The 22,474-nt window shown below is 40.7% G+C and overlaps 1 protein-coding gene across 1 annotated transcript; it reads left to right on the top strand.

Annotated features, from left to right (window-relative positions):
- The first annotated feature begins 2,196 nt into the window (after positions 1–2,196).
- Positions 2,197–5,692, top strand: sebox (SEBOX homeobox). The gene is made up of 3 exons (XM_084412819.1): positions 2,197–2,297; positions 3,150–3,352; positions 3,444–5,692. The coding sequence occupies exons 1-3, from the start codon at positions 2,198–2,200 to the stop codon at positions 4,101–4,103; spliced, it is 963 nt and encodes a 320-aa protein (XP_084268945.1). The 5' UTR covers position 2,197; the 3' UTR covers positions 4,104–5,692.
- The last annotated feature ends 16,782 nt before the right edge of the window (positions 5,693–22,474 follow it).

Below are 22,474 nucleotides of genomic sequence, written 5' to 3'. Positions count from 1 at the left end.
TTTCCTCACTCTTCTTCAGTCATTTTCTGTGGACTTCTGTTAAGGTGAATAGCATGTGGTAAGCTAAATTAAAAACATAAAAGACTAGCTTATAGGAAAAAGAGAGATGATGCCTCATCAAAAGCCAGTGTTGAATGAGTTAATATGAGGTATTAAACAATAACAACAACAAATCATACTGAAATTAACCATGTGAAAAAGTTATGGTGAGGTGTCTATGTTTATTAAGGAAAAGGTAGCCTACTCTTTAATTTTGTTTAGCATTTTGAAAATGTAATTTTTGGATATTCAAAGTATGATATCAGTGTGATTAAAGGAGGCTTTTGTAATGAATCTGTTCATTTTATTAGTCAAATTTCACATCCATAAGTGTAAGTTTTCTAAACAAAAAAAACCCTTTTCTCAGTATTCCTTAAAGAATTAGAAAATTACTTTTCTACTATTCAATCTAGTACTAATGGAAAAGCTATTAATACTGTTAATTTGATTGATACAAAGGTCTTGTATTTTTGTGATTTATTATTATTATTAATATTTATTTAGATTTATATATATATATATGTGTGTGTGTGTGTGTGTGTGTGTGTGTGTGTGTGTGTGTGTGTGTGTTTTCTTTGCTCCCCTGGCTCTAAAAGTGTATGTTGTGTTGTTTTGTTGTTTAAAGCAATAAATAAATAAAAATTAACCACTTTGCTTGAAAAAAAAAAAAAAAACTTTACAATTATTCACTGATACATGATTTCATATTAGGCTATATTAGTGTTTGTTTGTTTTTCCTGATCCCGCCCATCGGTCCTAACAACAAATCGCTGTGTATTGTAGCCTATTGGTAAGGTTATTTTTTTTTAATTAAACAAGTTGCTTCCAGAAAGCGCAATACATTTATCATCGTTGCCAGCTTTAGCCAAAACCAGGAAAATACACATTTCCCCCCATTACGCTGTTAGTGGTGAAACGTAAGATTTGTCTGGAGTGTTTGTGTTTCATCTCTTTAGCAGTTGATGGAGCCACTTGTCGCTAATAGGCCTTTCATATCAAAGCGCATGGAATGGCCTATATGTGTATTCTAAGCACAATGTATTGGGCTAAATGATCTAACAAAATAGAACGGGTCAGTAAAAAAAATAAAAAGGTTATCCTATATTAAACAGCGCAACTCGACGCAAAGTCATCTTTTCCCCAAAGGTTGCACATATTAGGCTAATTGTGTGCATTTGGTTAGATAAAAAAGAAAGAAAGTTGTCTTTCTGACCTGAAATTGACCTGAAAGTGATGGAGCCTCATGCCAACAAAGTTGAAAAACGCACAGATTACTGAAGTAATCTCGGGTTTAGATTACTGTTCATTCGTCGTACACCGCTCTTAATCCGTAATATCATCCTTAGATAATAATATGTCCCTGGATATTAGAAAAACGCATCCAGGGAATAGGTCTAAAAATATTACCTATATAACAGAACACGATGTTTAACTGCTGACTTTAGCTTTGTGTATTGCCAGGCTGTGCACAGATTGCTGTGACAAATCCTTTGCAATTTTTCGATCATTTTGAATTTAAGGTTTGATTTGATGAATACAATTTTTGATGAATGAAACTCTCAAAGCGCTTTTATTTATTCCCCACTTTATTGTGAGGTTGTTGAAATATCAGTTGGTCTCTTTATTTGCTTTTTTAAAATTTGTATAGCCTAGTATTTTATTTATAGCCTATGTATTATTATTTAATAATTGTATTAATTTATTTAGGTGCATTTTTATTTAATATATGCCTATTAATTTTGAAAATTTGCCAACATTTTCTGTGGAAAAAAAGATGTTGGACATCTGAGCCTTTGAGGAGAGCGTGTTTTGTGGTTATTTGCCTGATAAAGGATCTGAAAGACATCAGACAGAAGCGGATCTCTGTTTTCCTGCAGCTTCAGGACAGGAGATGGGCACGAAGTTGCCAGACATGCTAGAGGGATTAGGTGGGGGTGGTGGGGGGGAATCAAAGTTGAAAGCATTTGTATTCTCCTCTGATTCAGGCTGTCGCTGTTCCTGCGACGACACCTTGAAGCGCGATAGGAGCGTGTGGGTGTGAAAAGCAGCGAGTATAAAGTAGGTGGGTTTGAATGCGCTCGGAAACATTTCAGCGTTGGACGCGAGCAGGACTGGAACCTCAGACCGAGAGCTGAACTTTTACAGTGCAAACTGGACTATGGCATTGTTTTTTGACCAGTCGTTCGATTTAGTTCAAAAAATAACCGTGGACACTGAGAGAGATTTTATTTTCAACTCAAACATGGTCCAGTTTACAGGTGAGCATGTTAACCCATAACTTTGGGTTAAACACGTTTGTTGGATTGGGTAACACATTATTTTAAAGTAGGCTATCCTTAGCTACATAAGTATATGTATATATAAAGATTTATCACAACTTAAAATTCAACATTAGAAGAAGAAATATTTAATGTATTGTTTTAACTTAAAAAAGAACGTGTTCGTATAGGCTACTTGACTTAAAGTATTAAGTTTTGTTAACTTTAGGTTAGTTTAGTTAAGTTTCATATTTAAGTTATTTTAACGAATTTTTAAGTTGTTATAGCCTAACTAAATTCAGCACATTTTTATTTATTTTTTACCATAGGCCTAGTTATAACAGTAAATTATGCATAATTACATGCAACTAACCCTCAACCAAACCCTAATCCTATGTTGTTAATTAATATTACTTAGTACTTAAATATATAATTACACTGTAACAATGACATATTAAAATAAAGTGTAACCTTGGATTGTAATAGACTACTTTGAGCAATTGAATAATCATTGGTCTTATTCTTTCTTTTGTGTTATTTTCGCTAGCCTATATATTTTTTAAATAGAAAGACCGTTCTTTATAAAAACGTTCACTCTAAAAAAAAAAAGAAAGAAATACCAGCACTCTTTGATTATTTATTTCCATTGATGGTTCCATGAAGAATCTTTAACATCCTCTGAACTTTTCAATTGGACAAAAGGTTCTTTATATTATTAAAAAGGTTATTTTAAGAAAAGGACTTTATGGAACCCAGAAAGGTTATTCTATGGGCGCGGGACTTTATTTTAAGAATGAATCGGGAAAGATGTGTTTTCTGACACTTTACTAAACAAGTGACTTTATTTTTTAGATGTAACAACCAAGCATACGCTGTCTTCTCCTGAACTCGAAAGAACTTACAGTGCTGATGGGCAGAGGAAAAGGAAGAGGACGATTTTTAGCCGCGCGCAATTGTCAGAATTGGAGCGCGCGTTCATGATTACGCCGTATCCAGACATCACTCTGCGCGAACGACTGGCTGCGCTCACACTGCTTCCAGAGAGCAAAATTCAGGTAATACAACTGTAGTGTAATACGATGAATGGGCATATTATGTTATTTTGATTTCAACGTCTTGATTTGACATTTTAATATTTATTTCCAGGTGTGGTTCCAGAACAGACGGGCTCGCAGTATGAAAAGCAAGAAGCTGACCACACCAGTAAGGAGGAGTCTAGGCGGGGAAGTGAGCTCTGGATGTATACCTGTCACTACCTTTCAACCAACCAGTCTTGATTTAAACCCAGAACTAAATTCTGGCGTCCATGAACAACGAGACAGGGCAACAGAGGTCAGCAGAGGCCCGGGTCACCATCAGCAAAGCCTTAGACAAGCTCTGAGTCCCTGGTCTCAAAATCTCCCGCACCCAACGCCACCCCATCCCTCAATCTCCCCAGACTTGCCTGGAGTCCTACAGTGGGGGAACAGACACTCGGAAACAACCGGAGTGTCATCTTTCTCCAATTGTCCATCAGACAGGTTGGCTCAGTATCCGTTCCAAAACCAGTCGAACAGTCTCTGGCAGAACAACTGCTTCACGGCTCACCCTGAAGCGTTCTCTGGACACCAGCTGAAATCATACTGTCCTGCCAATCAGGCCATATATTCCTCCATGTCTGTGGACCAAGTGATTCCCACACATCAAACCAGTTTAGATGGAGCACTTCAGAGACAGGCTTTGACACACTATCCTCAGACCTCACTGGGAGATATTTCTGACCTCATATATAAAGCAGCTGTAGTCACCAATCTGGAGGACTGCTAAACAGAATATTTCATTTATTGTTACATGAACACTATTGTAAAAAATATTCTCTCTGGTGAACTTGTATTTGTCTCCAATGTCTTAAATGTGCTAATGGTACTTATTCTTACAGTAATATGTGCACATGGAACATGCTTCTCCTCCTCCTCCTCCTCTTCTTCTTTTTTATTTTTTATATATTGTTGTTGCTATTTTGCACAACTACAAATGTGAAGAGCTAGTTTAGGATTGTCCAACATAGGCAGGATTGTGAAAATGCTTTTATTGTTGCGATACAGTCAGCAAAAGAAGAGAAGAAAGCCTGCACTCTAAAATGCTTTGACCCGACCAGATGTTTCCCTGTATTAATTAATACAAAATATTTTGTATAACAAATGTAAATAATATTTTTAATGTGCTTCTGTGGGTTGTGATTGAAAAACTTTCCTCTGTATTCTCTTTATCAAGATTGTCACATTGTGTGTATTATTATTTATGTAAATAAATCACTTGTATATTTATTTACATTCACATTTAACAAATGCATTGGTATCTTTGCCATAAAAAATTACACTTACATCTGACAATAGTAATTCTTCACAAGTAAACATCTCCTTTGTTTGCTAAACGTGTAACATATTAGGATATTGTTGCATTAATCTAGCATGTACTAATGCGCAAATCAATTTCGACCAATCTTTTATTCATAACATCAAAGGTATTGTTGGGGTTTTATATAATCTTAAAGATAAGACAACCACATGTGAAATACAATGTGTTGCAATAACAAGGAACAGAAATGAAATCAAAATTCCACCTCACCAGAACAAAAACAAAAACAAAACCTGGGAATAAACAACAAAATAAAAAAAACAATAAATGAAAAATAACAATAAAAAAATAAAATTAAATTAAAAACCCCCAGGGCTCATGTTTTATCAGCTTATGGGTCTTAGATTACATTTGGATTTGAAGATCCAAACAGTATATTACTGTTGAAGTAATTATGGAGAAAATATCAGGGATAACTGGACACTGATCTCTATGTATCATAATCATCTCAACACAAAATAATCTTCAAATAAAATATAATAAATTCTCATAATCCTAGTGTCAAATCTACAGTCATACTCTGTTTTGTGTGTCAGCTTGTGTGTGTGTTCCTGATGCAGCTACATCCTTTAATCCAAAGGAAGATATTGGAGGGATATGTGCTTATTTTGTTAGAAGCAAAACAGGAAATATAATAACTAGACCACAAGTGTGCATTGTGGAGAGGAGTGCAGTATGCTCTGAACAAAGCAACTTTCACTCTCTCTGTGCACCCACCAAACTTGCGAGCCCAACTATTTGCCTGAGCATATAAAGAACGGCATTGCCTGTAAACGTCGAGGAAACATTAGACATTTATCCTCCTTTGTTCTGCAAATCATCACCGCACTCTTGTCTGTATTAAATTTCATGTCATGAACAGTTCCATAGTCAGAGCAAACATTAAGAAGCTGTTGAAGACCAGTACTGCTAATTATAGAATTGAGTAAACATAAAATCTACTTAAAACTAAAAGTGTCAGAAAATTACAAGCAAGCAATTTACAAAATGAAAACAGGATTATCAGAAAACTCCTCAGTGCTGACAGTGAGTTTGGTTACTAAATAATATGCAGATACTGTGTAACTTTAAACTGACACAATTCATTTCAGTCACATGACTTTTCCTGATCATCCACCATATGTATGACCATCAGCAAGGCAAAATAATGATGGTAAATACAAAAATATAATTTCAAAGTTATTTGTTTGATGAATAAATATTGCAATTAATAAACTGTAAATGTATCCTCTTATGAAAGAATTTCCCAAATTTTAGAATGTTGGAATTTACAAAAACAAACAAACATTTAAAACAGTTATTGAAACCAACATATATAACCTGCTAGCGAAAATACAATTATTCACCTTTGGTTCCTTAGTTTTGTCCAGTGGGATATTCAAAACAAGGACACAGACTCAACTCGCTTCCATTAGATAGAAGCATTTCAATTGATCAGTAAAACAAGCAGAGTAAGGCTGTTACATTATTGATACATTGCAATAAAATATATTATACTAATATATTATGATATGATAAATGCCAAGATTATTGTTAACATTATTTTACATCATGTAGAATAATTATTTTGCTAATAACAAATATAAAAAAAGATTCAGTATTAGATAGATTTGTTATTAACAGTGTATTTACTTATCAGGACACAGATAGCAGGTTCTTACAAATCACATAAGATTGTATGAGCTCAGACTGTTAGAATGATATTATCCTGCTTTAAAGCTTTTATTGTTTGTCATAATCTGATTCATTTATAGTGAGTTTTTAACCACTCTCCCAGGCCTCAGTTTCTGTTAAATTATTATCATAGCCCTTGTCCTTCATGAAACGGATCTGTACTCCGGGTGCAATATCTAATTTGGATTTGTACTGATAAACATCAAATTGTTCGGTACCATCCTCCATCTTTTCAAAATACACAGCATATTGATATGTGTTATACTGTTTATTTGTTTTTTGTGAACTAATGTAAAACCCCACCCATGAGTAGTTGAAGGTATTTTTCCAGTCTGTGAAAGTCTTCTTGATATAAAGCCGAGCACAAGCTTTACCGTCTTTGGTGAAGAGCTGCAGAAGAGCATCATACATCTGTATTTGAATAGGGAGGACATTGTTAGCATCATAGAACTCTGGTTCGTTGAAGAATTCTGGATCAGACCAGGGTGGTGAGAGTTCAGGATTCCCTTTGTCACATGTTGATGTCACGTTTTTATTATACTCCCAGGGTGTAGTTCGTGCTAAAACTTTGTTATATTTTTTGTCCAGAAAGAAGCGGATTTGAACTCCAGGAGCAATGACCGAACCTGACTTGTAATTGTAAATATCATAATCATTTGTGCTATCGTCTTTCATTTTTGCAAACTTCACAGCATACTGATATGTGGAATAGCCATCATTTTTATCTTGTGAGCTTCTGTAGAACCCCACCCATGAGTAGTAAAGAACATTGTACCAGTCACTGAAGGTTTTCTTGATGTAGAGTCGAGCACAGGCTTTGCCGTCTCCAGCGTAGAGCTGCAGATTAGCATCAATCCCTTTTATTCTGATGGGGATCACTTTGTTAGCTTCATCAAACTCTGGTCCATACCAAACATCTGGATTAGTATAATAATAATTATTATTATTATTATTGTACAGTTGCAGTCGGGGTTGGAGACCAGCATTCAGTGGGACAGAAGTATCTAAAGCCCCAGATGATTCGTGAATCTTAAAATAAGCTTGTATGACCTGCGTAGGATCTTTATTAGGATCACTGGAAGGAGTGTCTTGGCAAATGTCAATGTATAAATTCTTATAGTTTTTCATTATGGCTGCAGGTATATTCTTCCATATAAGTTTTGCGTAACCTTGTGTAGTTGTTTTAATCTTTAGTTTAATTCCCTCAAATATATCGCACTGGGAATAGGGTGAGCGTTCATTTTGGAGGCTGTGTTTAGGCCAAGAGTAACTGCTATTATATCCTATCTGTTCCAGAAACTGATTGCATCTATTATTATCAGTATCATAATCTTGGCAATTAGTTTTTCTGAGCATCAAGATTAGTGCAGGATCAATCTCATAAGTCTCAGAAGGATTAAAGTCATTCTGGTTTCGGTTATGTGCTGTAATAAACACATTGGATATGATGTCTGGTCTGTTTCTGTCCAAAGAGATGATAAGCCTGTCCATGTTTCTTTCTGGTAGATAGCTGTTTCTGTAAAACCTCCGTACATACTCCGGCAAAGCAGTAGCATGACTATACCTTAGATTACCAACAGAATAGTACATTTGCCTGTTGCTCAATGGGGGTAGAATCCCCTCTATATTTCCAAAAAAATGGAATCCATAGTTATTTTCAGGATAAAAATCCAATTGTAAATGATTGTTGTCGTTTTGAATAAAAAGTATGTTTTGGGCAAGCCAGAACAATAATTGGAGTCCATGACGTGGGCGAATATTTGCATAGCCAGTATTCCTCAAATCATTAATATTGTTAAGTTTTTTCACAGAAGAGACGCTCGCCAAAAAGACACAGAAGAGCAGGAAGCAGAGTCTCGTGGCACCCATGGCAAAATCTTAATCAAAAACAAAACATTGTAAATCAGACATATAAGCTGTAAATATAATTGGATCATAGGCTGACAATTTAATGATGTTGTATTTTTCATACTGAATTTAAGATTTTAATATTAACATTTTAAAAATGTAATGCCAAACAATTTTAACAACACAACTTTATTACAGTAGTACATTTTTATGAAGGTGCTTAAAGGTGTATGTGGCATTTCTGTGGAGAGCCATTTGGGACACTCATCAAAAATAGACACAGAGTAGGCTACAGTGTACACTTTTTAGGCAATCAACTTACAACTACACACATACACTTTATTTTTAAATGTTGGAAACACATTAACACTGGTATCCTATCATTGACAGTATAAAGTCAATAGTTTGTTAATTTTGACCTCCATTTAATATTTTAAAATATAAATGTAATATTTCAATAAATTCTGTAATATTTCAGTTAATGTAATTCATAATCTTATTTTTTTTTATCTGAATGGATTTTAAACTCTGAAGATATTTGTAATACTCAGCAGACTTTAATTTAAACTCATCCTACCTCAGATTGAAGGTCCTCAGTGGAAGAGCCTCTGCATACTTCACATCTCTTGGATGTTTATTTATACAGTATGGAGGAGGCTGTACTTTACAGACAGGGTGTGTCTGCAACGGACCTGGAGCCTATAAGACTGTCCCTCGTAGTAAAAAAGTTCTGCTCAAATAAAGTGTACTTTAATATAGAGACAACATGTCAATGAAGAATTAGGGTTGTGCCGATGTACGATATCATCGTCCATCGTGATGACTGACCGACACGCCCACCTCCCTGTCAGACCAGCCCAGTCTCACGGCAGCTCGTGTTCGTGTGTACACCAGTGGTTGGGAACCTGGCTCTTAGGCAAAAATCATGTGGCTCGCAGGGTCTCTCACCCTTTACCAACAAACGATAAAAAAAATGAAGACGTGCGTGGTCAGTGCTGTTCGCGAGCGTCACGAGTCACCACAGCAATCAACTAACCGCTTACGTTTCTGTGGTAACCTAACAGTTACAGCTCCTGCACTGGGATTCAAGCAGCTGCTGCTTGTTTAAGGTGATGGCGAAAAACATTTTAGAGCAGCAGCGAAAATGTAAAAATAGGCTATATAAACTTTAAAGAGACTATATGCAACTTTTTCCCCAAAATAAACGTAACAATAGCCTTTTTATTTGACCATTTATGACTCAAACATCTCCTGATGAGCATATACTGACACCTTGTCAGCTCACAGTGGGTGCACCTATAACGGCCCATTCACACCGGACGCCGAAGCGGCGCGGAACGGAGGCCGCTTCCTTTCGGCGCCCATGTTAACCTATGGTGTCGTTCACACCAGACGCGGTGCGCCGCGGCTCGTCGCGGCCGGCCCGCGCCGTGAAGCGCCAGTTTCGGCGTCTGGTCTTTTTTTTCGCGAGCCGCGAGTGATCCGCGTCCATTCCGGCAGGAAGTCACACCAAGAAACACGAGACATCCGGTCAATTGTCAAAATATAAGCAATTTTCAAATTAAAATACCGCGAGTATTAACAAAAAGTATTAATACAAGAAGTGTACAAACTTCTTGGTTACAGAAACATGATGTATTCATTTTATGAGGTTACTTACTTACCCATGATGTAAAAAAATAGCTCTGAATAAACAACAACTGAGCAGAAGCTTGTAGACCGCCGCGGAGAATACGCGTCTAGTGTGAACAGGCAGGCGCCGGACCGCGCGTGATTTTCCGTTCCGCGTCGCTTCGGCGTCCTGTGTGAACCAGGGGTAAGCCTGTATCCTATTTTTCCTATTTTCTGTCGGGTTGGATTTTTCGCGCGCTGTCTGCGGATGTGACGTCAAGCGAGTTCATGTTAAACGTTTCAGATCACTCTGCCACCACCGCTAGTCAGCAAACAAACTTAGTTTCTCAAACAATATATGTATTTGACTGTTCTTACCTCTGTAAACATAATGTTGACTTCTTTGCAGCGGATGACTTGTGAAGTGTGCACGTACGAGAGCGAGCAGAAAGGAAGAGCAGTTCCGTTTTTTGGCCACAGGTGTCAGTCGCGAGTTTAAATTTCAGAAAATCACATGTAGCCTCTAGAGCCCGTCTACGGAGAGCCTACCGAATTTTGGTTGTAGTTCCACCAGAGTTCCACTGGGGGCGATCGCCATGAGTGCAAAATGAATGGGAGTCAATGGGGCTAGACAGCTAAATTTGTATCTTTCACCCGATTGCCGTTGAGAAATCTCAGATCTGATTGTAGATTTTGCAAGTTCAACATGGGTTTTAGGTCGAAAGTTGAATGAACGAGTACTTTTGTCCTTTTGATTTCTTACAGGTTGAGTTGTTGTTGCCCATAACATGCTAGCATGAACATAGACTGTAAAATAAATAAAGCGAGGCTGTGAGGGACAGACATGCTTCTCTTCAATGGGCAGTAGTGTTATTTAATGTGTTTTTGGATTGTTCTGCTCATGAAACACTGGAAAAAATATCTTTCCAAGACATTTCAGTTGACAAAAAACTCCTGACAATATAAGCTGTGGAAAATTGTAAGTAATCTAGGAGTTTTATACAGCTTTTTTACAGCGGATGCCATTGGAAACAAGGCAAGACTATCCCTCACAGCCTCACTTTCACACCTGTCATGGCGCTGCTCTGAATAAGGTCTATTTATCATTTTCATAAAATCATATGTAACACGTTCCTACATGTGCTTACGTGTTGTTAACGCGTTCCTATGGCGACCGGTCGAAGTGCAAGTAACTGATCGTCTTCCCAACGTGTTGTTTACGTGTGAAGACACGTTGTAACACGTTTATGTTTGTCACTGACTTTAAGGTCAAATCAAGTTTTTCCACAGACCATTAATGTAGAATATTTGTTTTTATTAAGACTTAAAATAGTTCATTCAATTTAATTTAAAACATCAATGGTCAATATGGTCATGTTTAATTTAAAACATCAGTGGTCAATGGTATAGTTAATGCACTATAATTGATGTTGACCTCTTGACTTGGGGTGAACCTTGCCTCACCCCCTGCCCTATCAATGACCTTGACCCCTTCATGGCAGTGTCGCCTTTGACCTTGTGTGTATTTGTACTAATTGGATAATAGGAATGTTTATGACCTTGTGAGTATAATGTGTCCATTGATTTTTGAACTTTGACATGTTATAATGGAAGTCATGAGGGTTATTTTTGAGCTCTGATATCAGGTTGGCTCTGTGTGCCACATGGAGCTCCCTCCATGTTCCAGAGCACAGGGGGATTGCTGGGACAGTGGAAGTGAGAAAAAGAGGTTTTCTAATAATGAAATATTTCACAAGATTTCACACTAGCTAAAGTTGAAAAACATTCTGTTCTTTAAAAGAATATAAATGAAATGATTTAATCGTTCAAATAAAAAATAAATATCTTTTCTAAATTTACTGAAACGCTGTGCAACAATTACAGTGAGGAAAATAAGTATTTGAACACCCTGCTATTTTGCAAGTTCTCCCACTTGGAAATCATGGAGGGGTCTGAAATTGTCATCGTAGGTGCATGTCCACTGTGAGAGACATGATCTAAAAAAAAAAAAATCCAGAAATCACAATATATGATTTTTTAACTATTTATTTGTATGATACAGCTGCAAATAAGTAGTGAACTATGAACTATTTAAAGTCTTAATAAAAACAAATATTCTACATCAATGGTCTGTGGAAAAACTTGACTTTAACATAAAGTATATTTTTTATTTATCAGGGGTATGTAAAAAACTTTTAAATTTGAAGTGTCACGTCATCTCACACATTGTGTGAAATGTTAAATAATTCCATAAGTTGTATCTGTGAGAAAATCACCACATAGGCCTATCTTTAGAGAGAGAGAGAGAGAACAACAATGAAAACATTTAGAACCTGTGATGGCTCAGGCTGTTCCTCATTGTCGGGATGCTTATAAGTTCCTTCTGATCACCACCACATCTTCAGAGAAATAACTTCCTTGATGTTAATGATAGCTTCAGGATATAGGGTGACAGACCAGATGAGTCTCTATGTATCATGTCACAGCATATGTAGTGTTTCAGCAATAATATTCAACAATATTATTGATCTGCCTTCATTTACACCATTATATGAAAACTGAACTGAGCTATATGATATTCACTGTTTTCTCCAGAGCGGCTGTATAGATAAATTAACTAAATTAATAACTTTTTTTTTACGACAGATATGAACAATCACAGAACTTACTTAAGCTGTACTATGACGCTATTTTCTTCTAGATCTGCTGTACAGCCGAAACAAACTTTGTTGCATTATTTTCCTGTTATCACTGTAAAGCTGCTTTGAAACAATCTGTATTGTAAAAAGCGCTATATGAATAAAGGTGACTTGACTTGACTAAGTTCCTTTAATATATGAACTTTAAAAAAAAAGAAGGAAAAAAAGGCAGCTGTGGTTGGCAGCACTTTACTGTAAAAAATATGGGGTAACACTTTACATAAGGTTCATTAGTTAATGTATTAACTAACATGAACTAACAATGAGCAATACATTTGTTACAGTATTAATTAATCTGTGTTAATGTTAGTTAATAAAATCCAGCTGTTCATTGTTTGTTCATGGTGCATTAACTAATGTTTATGTTATTTTCCAGATCAGATGGTGGACCTGCGCCTAGGCACGATCACAACGCATCCCTGAAGTGTCAGCAGAGATTGTTTCAACTAGACTCTCCCCTGTGAAGGTCAGTAGGGATTATGCTACACCATGTGTCAAAAAATGAGTGATGGCCCTATCACTGATGATTGATGGCCCTATAATTGATGTTGACCTCTTGACCTAGGGTGAACTCTTGACCTTGCCTCGCCCCCTGCCCTATCAGTGTTGCCTTTGACCTTGTGTATAAATGTAATAATTGTACTAATTGGATAATAGGAATGTTTATGACCTTGTGAGTATAATGTGTCCATTGATTTTTGAACTTTGACATGTTATAATGGAAGTCATGAGGGTTATTTTTGAGCTCTGATATCAGGTTGGCTCTGTGTGCCACATGGAGCTCCCTCCACGTTCCAGAGCACAGGGGGATTGCTGGGACAGTGGAAGTGAGAAAAAGAGGTTTTCTAATAATGAAATATTTCACAAGATTTCACACTAGCTAAAGTTGAAAATATTGTTCTTTAAAAGAATATAAATGAAACGATTTAATCGTTCAATTTAAAAATAAACATCTTTTCTAAATTTACTGAAACGCTGTGTAACAATTATTTTAGTTTTAGATTAAAAAAAATAAAAAAAATATCATTGTCGGAAAGTCTTTTATTTCCTGTTGTTTTATTTTGAAACTGTAGTGACATCATTTTCTTTCCGAGCGCATCACTTCCTCATTCCCGACTCCGCATTCTGTGGGATGGTGGCTCTCGTGTGCGTAACCTAATGCTGGGTACACACCAAAATATTTTTTACATCTTATAAGATTTTCAAAATGTGACAGACCACAAACATGAGGACAAAAAATCCTAGATTTAAGCGTTTTGCTCCTTTAGTGTGTGGTGTGCCATGATGTGACAAAGAGAGCACACCACACACAAACAGATTTTTAACCAGAGTCTCAACTATGAACACAGGGAATCTCGCAAAATATCGTGAGACTTCAGAATAAGCATGACGGACAACATGCAGGAAGAAATTGCGATAGTGTTTGGAATGATTTTCACAGAAAATTCACGTGAAAAAACCATTGTAGGCTACCTACCATTATATATAACCTTTTATACAGAAATATATTCATTCTTTATTGTCTTTATTTATTCTTTATTGGATTTATTGTCTCTTTAGAAAAAGTTATTTAATCCCTCTATAGAACCTCACTGATCCCTTAACACTCAGCTTCTTCTTTTTTTTTTATCTTTTTTTTATTGATTTTAAGAATTACAATTACAGTCAGGGGGGTACAAAGAGTAAAGCCGATAAACAAACATAAAAAGACATATACATAAACAGTGACAAACTTAAAAGTTAAACAAAAATTTGAAAATGTTTACAGATTGAAACGCACTTTGCAGCCTTCTTATTTTTCAAACCCAATATTGTGTAAAATTTCTGCACTTAAAATGAAAAACAAAGGCTTGTTTCCTCGAAATTTATACTTATGAATCCTAAATCTGAACATTAAGCTTCCTGCAAGTGTGTGTGTGTGTGTGTGTGAGAATGACCGTGTCTTCCATCATCTCGCTTTCTGATTGGATATTGTTTTGTTTCACGTGATAATCTCCAGAGCGTGCGCGCATTTGTCCTCGGGGTTCCCCCCACACATCAGGATTTCTGATCGTAAATATTAAACATGTTTAATATTTACGATTCGCGATCGGAGCGGCTCCGACGTTCTTCCGAGCAGGTTCGGACACTCTTAACACACCTCACACCAAGGGAAAATCTGATAAGATAATCTGTCATCAAGATAATCGGGACATAGCTAGGATTGTCGGAAGGGGGGAAATCGGCCCAAAATCAGCCCGATTATCTTTTGGTGTGTAGTACCCAGCATAAGCGAAAGTAAGTTTCATCCTGCACTAAGATGCAAATATTGCCATCGGACTTGTTTAGATGTTGTCTACTTTCACCTGTTTTCCTGTTAAGTATCTTATATGCATGGTTTTGATACTTTTCTTGTGTATTTCTTTAGTTAATAGGTATCACGTGACTGTTATAAGCCTTGTTAGACTGGAGATTGTTTCCTTTATATTATATCAGTCATAAGCTCTATTCTCGAGTGCTATATTTAATTTCTTATGCCCTTTAGCCCTACTGATAAATCGTGTTTAGCCTCTGTGTTTTGTCAGATGCACCTAGAGTGTAGTTCAGCACTCCCTGGCCATGCGCCCCTCACGTGCTGGGCGCATGGGGTGCAGTTGCGCCCGCTTCCACTAGAGGGAAGCGAAGACCACCAAATCCATTTAGTATCTCTAAATTGCCTCATTAACCCTTTGTATGCCTGTATATTAGTTGTTTATGACTCTTTTCAGGTTATTTGACCAAATTATTATATTTCAGTATTCTGATTCAATGTTTAATATTGTATTGGATATTACTGTATACTTTTGTACATTGTGATTAATATTATTTTATTCTTGTTTCTTGTATAGACCACACACATACATATACCTATTTGTACACCATTGCTTGTAACCAAACTTCAATAATAAAGTTTGCTGGAATAATTTCTCCGTGCCCTCCTCTCTGACCGGAGCCCTGTCAAAGGAAACTGTCAGACCAGTATTATCCCCTTCAGAGTGTCCAACTCTATCACATGGTCCTTTGAGCCGGATCTGACAACTTTCTGGAGACAATATGGAGCCAGGACAACCATCTGCAGATCCAGCAGTGCGTTCTCGACCCCAGCGGGAGATACAGTTACCAGCATCCCTTGCAAACTTTGAAGTTGGGTACATACCGAGAGTCACAGTACTTCCTTCCACCGAAGCTGATGAACTCGGAGCAGCAGCCCCAGCTCACGACATCCCAATCCCTGATCCACTTTCACTGCCATTTGTGAGAGCAGAGTCATGTCGATCCTTGGTATCTTCTCATCGTAGCAGAGCGAGATCTCGAGCCAGTGCTGCTTCATCAACCAAGAGGTCTGTTGCAGACGGGCTATCCGAGCTACAGAGTGCCATGTTGGAGGAACAGGTCAAGCGGATGGAATTAGCAGAAGTGCAGCGGCAGATAATGGAGCAGACGCTAGTGGACGAGCAGTGTACTCTTCTAGACAAAGAAGCCAGAGATGCCCTTGATGAGAAGGAGGAACTTCTCAGAGAACAAGAACGGCAGAGACGTCGACTGGAGGAGAAAGCAGAGATGGCATACAAGAGTAAAGAGGCTATCACCAGGCATCAGATGTTGCAACGGCGACTGAAAGAGAAAGAGATGGAATTGGCGCAAGCAGCTCTTATCACGTCTTTCCTGAAGGAAGAAGGAATTAAGAGTCCCAGTTCCTCCAGGCCTCTCAGTGAATGTGAGTAAAACCTAAGGTCCTCATCAGAAAATCAGCCTCTTCTACTCCACTCGCAAGGTGCACAGGGACTGCTCCATTCTACTCCATCTATTCATGTTCTGCCACCAGTCTCCAGTGCAGTTATTAGTCCACCTGTCTCGACCAGTCTTCCATCAGCCCAGCCACAGCCTACGTATATTACCATGCTTCCTCCTCCTGCAATCATCAACCCAGCTTCGCAGTCGGCTCCCAGACCAGCCGTGAGTGCCGTTACCTCACATGCTCCGCCACTGTCAGTAGAACAGTATATGGCCCCACTTCGCCAGCCACAGATTGACTATAGCCAAGCCCAGGTCCAATATGTGCCTCCACCTGTTACACCTCTACAGCCAGTGTTATCAGCTACTAACACACTGTCCTATCCTTACCCTGCCATGCCACCTTTGCCACAACAGGGCACAGTGCCTCTAGATTACAGGGCAGCGCCGGGTACAGACCTCATGGAGCTTCTAGTTGCCACATCTTATGGCCTTCCTAGACCTACTCTACCTCACTTCACCTCAGGTAAAGAGTCAGACTTTGCCCTGCTCAAGATGGCTTTGGACAATCTGCTCAATACACATGCTCACCTCACAGAGCAGTTCAAATATCAAGTCCTCCTCGATCACTTGAAGCTGCCAAGCGCCTACAAGCTAGCCCAAGCCTACATGTACCATCCAAAGCCATACACCTCAGCCCTCCAGGCTCTCCAAGATAAATATGGGCAACCGCGTCAGCTCGTGCAGAGTGAGCTGGGTGCCATCTTAAACTCACCTCACGTAAGATCTGGAGATCCAGAGGCATTTGACAACTTTGCCCTATCAGTACAAGGTCTAGTTGGCATGCTCCGCTCCCTCGAGGGTGAGAATGGCTACGAACTGCGATGCGGCTCCCACGTCGACAGGCTGCTCAGCAAACTGCCTACTAACTATCGAGACGCGTTTGTGGAGTACAGCATAAACCGAGGCATCCTGAGGACCGGCACTGATCAGACCTACACGCTTGAAGACTTCTCTGTTTGGCTTCAGTTAAAGTCACAAGCAAAGCGCATTTCATCTCGAGCAGCTCTGATGTTCCAAGACCAGCCTAAGCCAGTTAAGGGCCAAAGGAAATCCCAGGGTCCTTCATCCAACATGTTTTACAACACTGAGAGCAAAGCTAAGGTAGCCCCTCCAGATCCTGCTCGCAGCACAAAGTCACCCAAAGTTAAACCCAGTGTGAAGCCTTACTGCCCGTACTGTGACGCCCGTGAGCATTACCTCAGCTTATGTCACAAATTCAAAACGCTCAACGCTATACGTTGACCGTCCTAGTCGTCCGCAGAGAGTCATGTTGAAGCTAGTTAAGGTGCACCTGTACAATGCCGAGCACTCTCTGGAAGGTTTCGCTATTTTGGACGACGGATCAGAGAGAACCCTCATCCTTGCCTCAGCAGTCCGGCATCTCCATTTAGCCAAAGAGCCTGAAAGCTTGCCTTTGCGTACTGTCCGCCATGAGGTGATCCATCTACAAGGAGCCGCTGTCTCGTTCGACATCTCCCCAGCTCATTCTCCCAAACAAAGGTACCACATCTTTCATGCCTTCACTGCTGGTGAGCTGAGCCTGTCTGAGCATAGCTATCCTGTCAAGTCACTCATGCGCAGATACCCCCACCTGCAAGGTCTTCCTCTGCCGAAGGTTGACAAGGTCCAGCCGCTTCTGCTAATAGGCTCTGACTTTCCACATCTGCTGCTTCCCAAACAACCGGTCCGAGCAGGTCCTCCTGGGAGTCCTGTAGCTGTGTGTACTGCTCTTGGTTGGACATTGCAAGGCCCCGCCAACCTCAACCTCACTGGTGAGCGCTCTCATTGCTACTTCACCATGTCTCCTAACTCAGAGCTGCAGCGGCACGTTGAACGACTGTGGGAAGTTGATATAACCCCGTATGCCAACGCCAAGACTGTGACCCGCTCCAAAGAAGATCAGCAGGCCCTAGAACTGCTGGAACAGCGCACAGTCAAGGTAGAAGTGGATGGAGTAATAAGGTATGCGACTCCACTACTGAGGCGCAAAGCTAGCCTCACGCTCTGGGCTCCAAAGCACACATTGCTCCCACAGCTACGGAGCACAGAACGCCGTCTAGCCAAAGACACTGTTCTAGCCAACACCTACTGTACTGTCAAGAAATACAGAAACTTGAACAGTTGAGCTACGCCAAACCTCTACCTCCTGACACAGTAGACAGCTCCACAGAGTCCTGGTATCTGCCGCACCATGTTGTCCACCACAACGGTAAGGCGAGGATTGTCTACAACTGTTCCTACCAGCACAACGGTCAAAGTCTCAACAGCCAACTGTTGCCCGGTCCGACCTTAGGTCCTACTCTCCTCGGTGTACTTCTTCGGTTCCGAGAACACAGTGTGGCTATCAGTGGTGACATCAAAGCGATGTTTCATCAAGTTCGCCTGCTACCAGAAGACAAGCCCCTTCTCCGTTTTCTCTGGAGAGGTATGAAGAGGGAGGAAGAACCAACGGTGTATGAGTGGCAAGTTTTGCCATTCGGGACGACATGCAGTCCCTGCTGTGCCACATACGCCCTTCAACGGCATGTGAAGGATAACAGCAGCGGTCATGAGGACATCCTACACCTTGTGGAGACTGCCTTCTACGTCGACAACTGTTTGACCAGTGTCACGAACGCTGATGAAGCCAAGACCATTATCAACCGGATGCGTAAACTGCTCTCAGCTGGAGGCTTTGACATCAGGCAGTGGGCCAGTAACACCCCCACAGTTGTTGAGCATCTTCCATTGGAAGCGAAAGCAGCAAGCACCGAGTTGTGGCTCTCTCAGCCTCGACAAGATCCCGAAGAGCCAGCCTTAGGCCTTCGCTGGAACTGCCTTACCGATCGCCTTGGTTACCGCCACAGACCAGTAGAGTATTCACAGCCAACTCTGAGGAACATCTATAAGGTGATGGCAACGCAATATGATCCCCTCGGACACCTAATTCCATTCACCACACGAGCGAAGATCCTGATTCAAGACCTGTGGAGAGTGGGAGTTGGCTGGGATGAACCGATCAGACCAGAGGCTCTGCTGGATATCTGGACACAATGGGAGAGTGAACTAGTCCATCTTCCACAAGTGGAAATCCCCCGATGCTATGTCCCATCAGTAGCAGACACTGGGCCACCCAGACGAGAGGCACACATCTTCTGCGATGCCTCTGAAAGAGCCTACGGGGCCGTCGCTTACCTCCGCACCCAAGACAATCAAGGTGAAGTCTGACCCTTGCTCGAGCTCAGCCAGCCGAAGCGGTGGAGCCAAGGTCCACCATTCCTCGGACAACATCCAGACTCCTGGCCAGTGCTTCAGTTAATAGAAGCCCAAAAAGCTGACGAGGATGAACTTCGGAAGACATTGTTCTGTGGAGCCACCACCTGCTCTCCGACCACGACACTCAGGTCTGATATAGACAACTGGGACAGTCTTCTCAAGGCTACCCATGAGAGCCTTCACGGGGCGGCTGATGACCAGAGCAGCCCCACCATGACAGCAGCTGACGTCCAAACAGCAGAGCTTCATGTCCTCAGACAAGCCCAGAGTGAGTCCTTCCCTGAAGAGGTGGAAACTCTTGCTGCTGGTAAGTCCATCTCGAGACTGAGTCGCCTGCTCATGCTTGCTCCAGAGTATGATGAAACTGTTGGCCTGGTGAGAGTGGGAGGTAGACTACGCAGAGCAGAAGATCTTGACCCAGATGCGATGCATCCTATCATCCTCGATCCCAAATCTCATGTTACGAAGCTGCTCATTAAGAAATATGACAGTGAACTGCTACATCCTGGTCCCGAGCGGGTTTTCGCCGAAATGAGGAGAAGATATTGGATCCTCCGGGGAAGAGAGTCCATCAAGCGTTATCAGCACGGCTGTGTTGAATGTCAGAAATGGCGCGCTACTCCAGTGGTGCCTCAGATGGCAGACTTACCCCCTGCCAGACTCCGCTTATACAAGCCACCTTTCTGGTCGACTGGAGTCGATTGTTTCGGCCCTTACAACGTCAAGGTGGGCCGGCGCACAGAGAAGCGGTGGGGTCTGATTTTCAAGTGCATGACGACGAGCTGTGTACATCTTGACCTACTGGAGAGCATAGACACTGATGCTTTTCTGATGGCTCTCCGCCGCTTCATCGCTCGCCGTGGCAAGCCATTTGAGATCCTGTCTGACAGAGGAACCAACTTCCGAGGTGGAGCTGCAAGCCAGTTTTGCCGCTTTAGAAGTTCCTCTTCAAGAACAGCTGGCCAGACAGCAAATCGAGTTCCGTTTCAACCCCCCTGAGTCTCCACACTTTGGGGGAACGTGGGAACGAGAGATCAAGTCGATTAAGTCAGCTCTCCAAGTCATCCTTCAGGACCACACCGTCGCCGAACCTGTGCTGCAAACTGTGCTGATTGAAGTGGAGGGCATACTCAATGCTAAACCGCTTGGGTACATCTCCTCCGATGCTGCGGATCCAGATCCCGTCACACCAAATCTACTGTTGATGGGACGCCGCGACGCATCACTCCCACAGGCTGTCTACGCATCTAGTGACCTTCTCGGCAGAAGAAGATGGCGCCACAGCCACATCCTGGCGGACCATTTCTGGTCCAAATTCATCCGTTGCCACCTCCCGGACCTTCAGAAGCGGTCGAAGTGGCACAAGGACACAGACAATCTGACTGCTGGCCAGGTGGTGATGGTGGTTGATTCGCAGCTACCCAGAGCTCAGTGGCCCATCGGGAGAGTGGTGAAGACCTGTTCCGGTTCGGATGGACGAATCAGGGCAGCTGAAGTTAAGATCAAGGGACAGACCTACCTACGGCCAGTCGTGCGCCTTGTGCGGTTGCCAGCCTGGGAGGATGAAGACGACGCCAACTAAGTAGACTTTCCTTTGGGATTCAAATTTATTGCTAAATTTGGGGGCGGCTATGTCGGAAAGTCTTTTATTTCCTGTCGTTTTATTTTGAAACTGTAGTGACGTCATTTTCTTTCCGAGCGCATCACTTCCTCATTCCCGACTCCGCATTCTGTGGGATGGTGGCTCTCGTGTGCGTAACCTAAGCGAAAGTAAGTTTCATCCTGCACTAAGATGCAAATATTGCCATCGGACTTGTTTAGATGTTGTCTACTTTCACCTGTTTTCCTGTTAAGTATCTTATATGCATGGTTTTGATACTTTCTTGTGTATTTCTTTAGTTAATAGGTATCACGTGACTGTTATAAGCCTTGTTAGACTGGAGATTGTTTCCTTTATATTATATCAGTCATAAGCTATATTCTCGAGTGCTATATTTAATTTCTTATGCCCTTTAGCCCTACTGATAAATCGTGTTTAGCCTCTGTGTCGCCGTCAGACGCACCTAGAGTGTAGCTCGGCCCTCCCTGGCCATGCGCCCCTCACGTGCTGGGCGCATGGGGTGCAGTTGCGCCCGCTTCCACTAGAGGGAAGCGAAGACCACCAAATCCATTTAGTATCTCTAAATTGCCTCATTAACCCTTTGTATGCCTGTATATTAGTTGTTTATGACTCTTTTCAGGTTATTTGACCAAATTATTATATTTCAGTATTCTGATTCAATGTTTATTATTGTATTGGATATTACTGTATACTTTTGTACATTGTGATTAATATTATTTTATTCTTGTTTCTTTTATAGACCACACACATACATATACCTATTTGTACACCAGTGCTTGTACCCAAACTTCAATAATAAAGTTTGCTGGAATAATTTCTCCGTGCCCTCCTCTCTGACCGGAGCCCTGTCAAAGGAAACTGTCAGACCAGTATTATCCCCTTCAGAGTGTCCAACTCTAATCACAATCATCTTACATTTTAAGAGAGTTGAAGAAGTAGTTCCTAACACATCAATGACCATACAACGTATGAATGGGTTTACAAACATGCAATAAGTTTAAAGTTTTCACTTTAAACTTAAACTTATTGCAAAAATCACCACATAGGCCTATCTTTAGAGAGAGAGAGAGCAACAATGAAAACATTTAGAACCTGTGATGCCTCAGGCTGTTCCTCATTGTCGGGATGCTTATAAGTTCCTTCTGATCACCACCACATCTTCAGAGAAATAACTTCCTTGATGTTAATGATAGCTTCAGGATAATAGAGTGACAGACCAGATGAGCCTCTATGCACGCCCGCCGACAGGGGGGGGA

Source organism: Rutilus rutilus, assembly GCF_951802725.1.
Source record: "Rutilus rutilus genome assembly, chromosome: 7".
Lineage (NCBI taxonomy): Eukaryota > Metazoa > Chordata > Actinopteri > Cypriniformes > Leuciscidae > Rutilus > Rutilus rutilus.
Note: the sequence above shows the minus strand (reverse complement) of the source record. Positions and strands in the feature narration are given on the sequence as shown.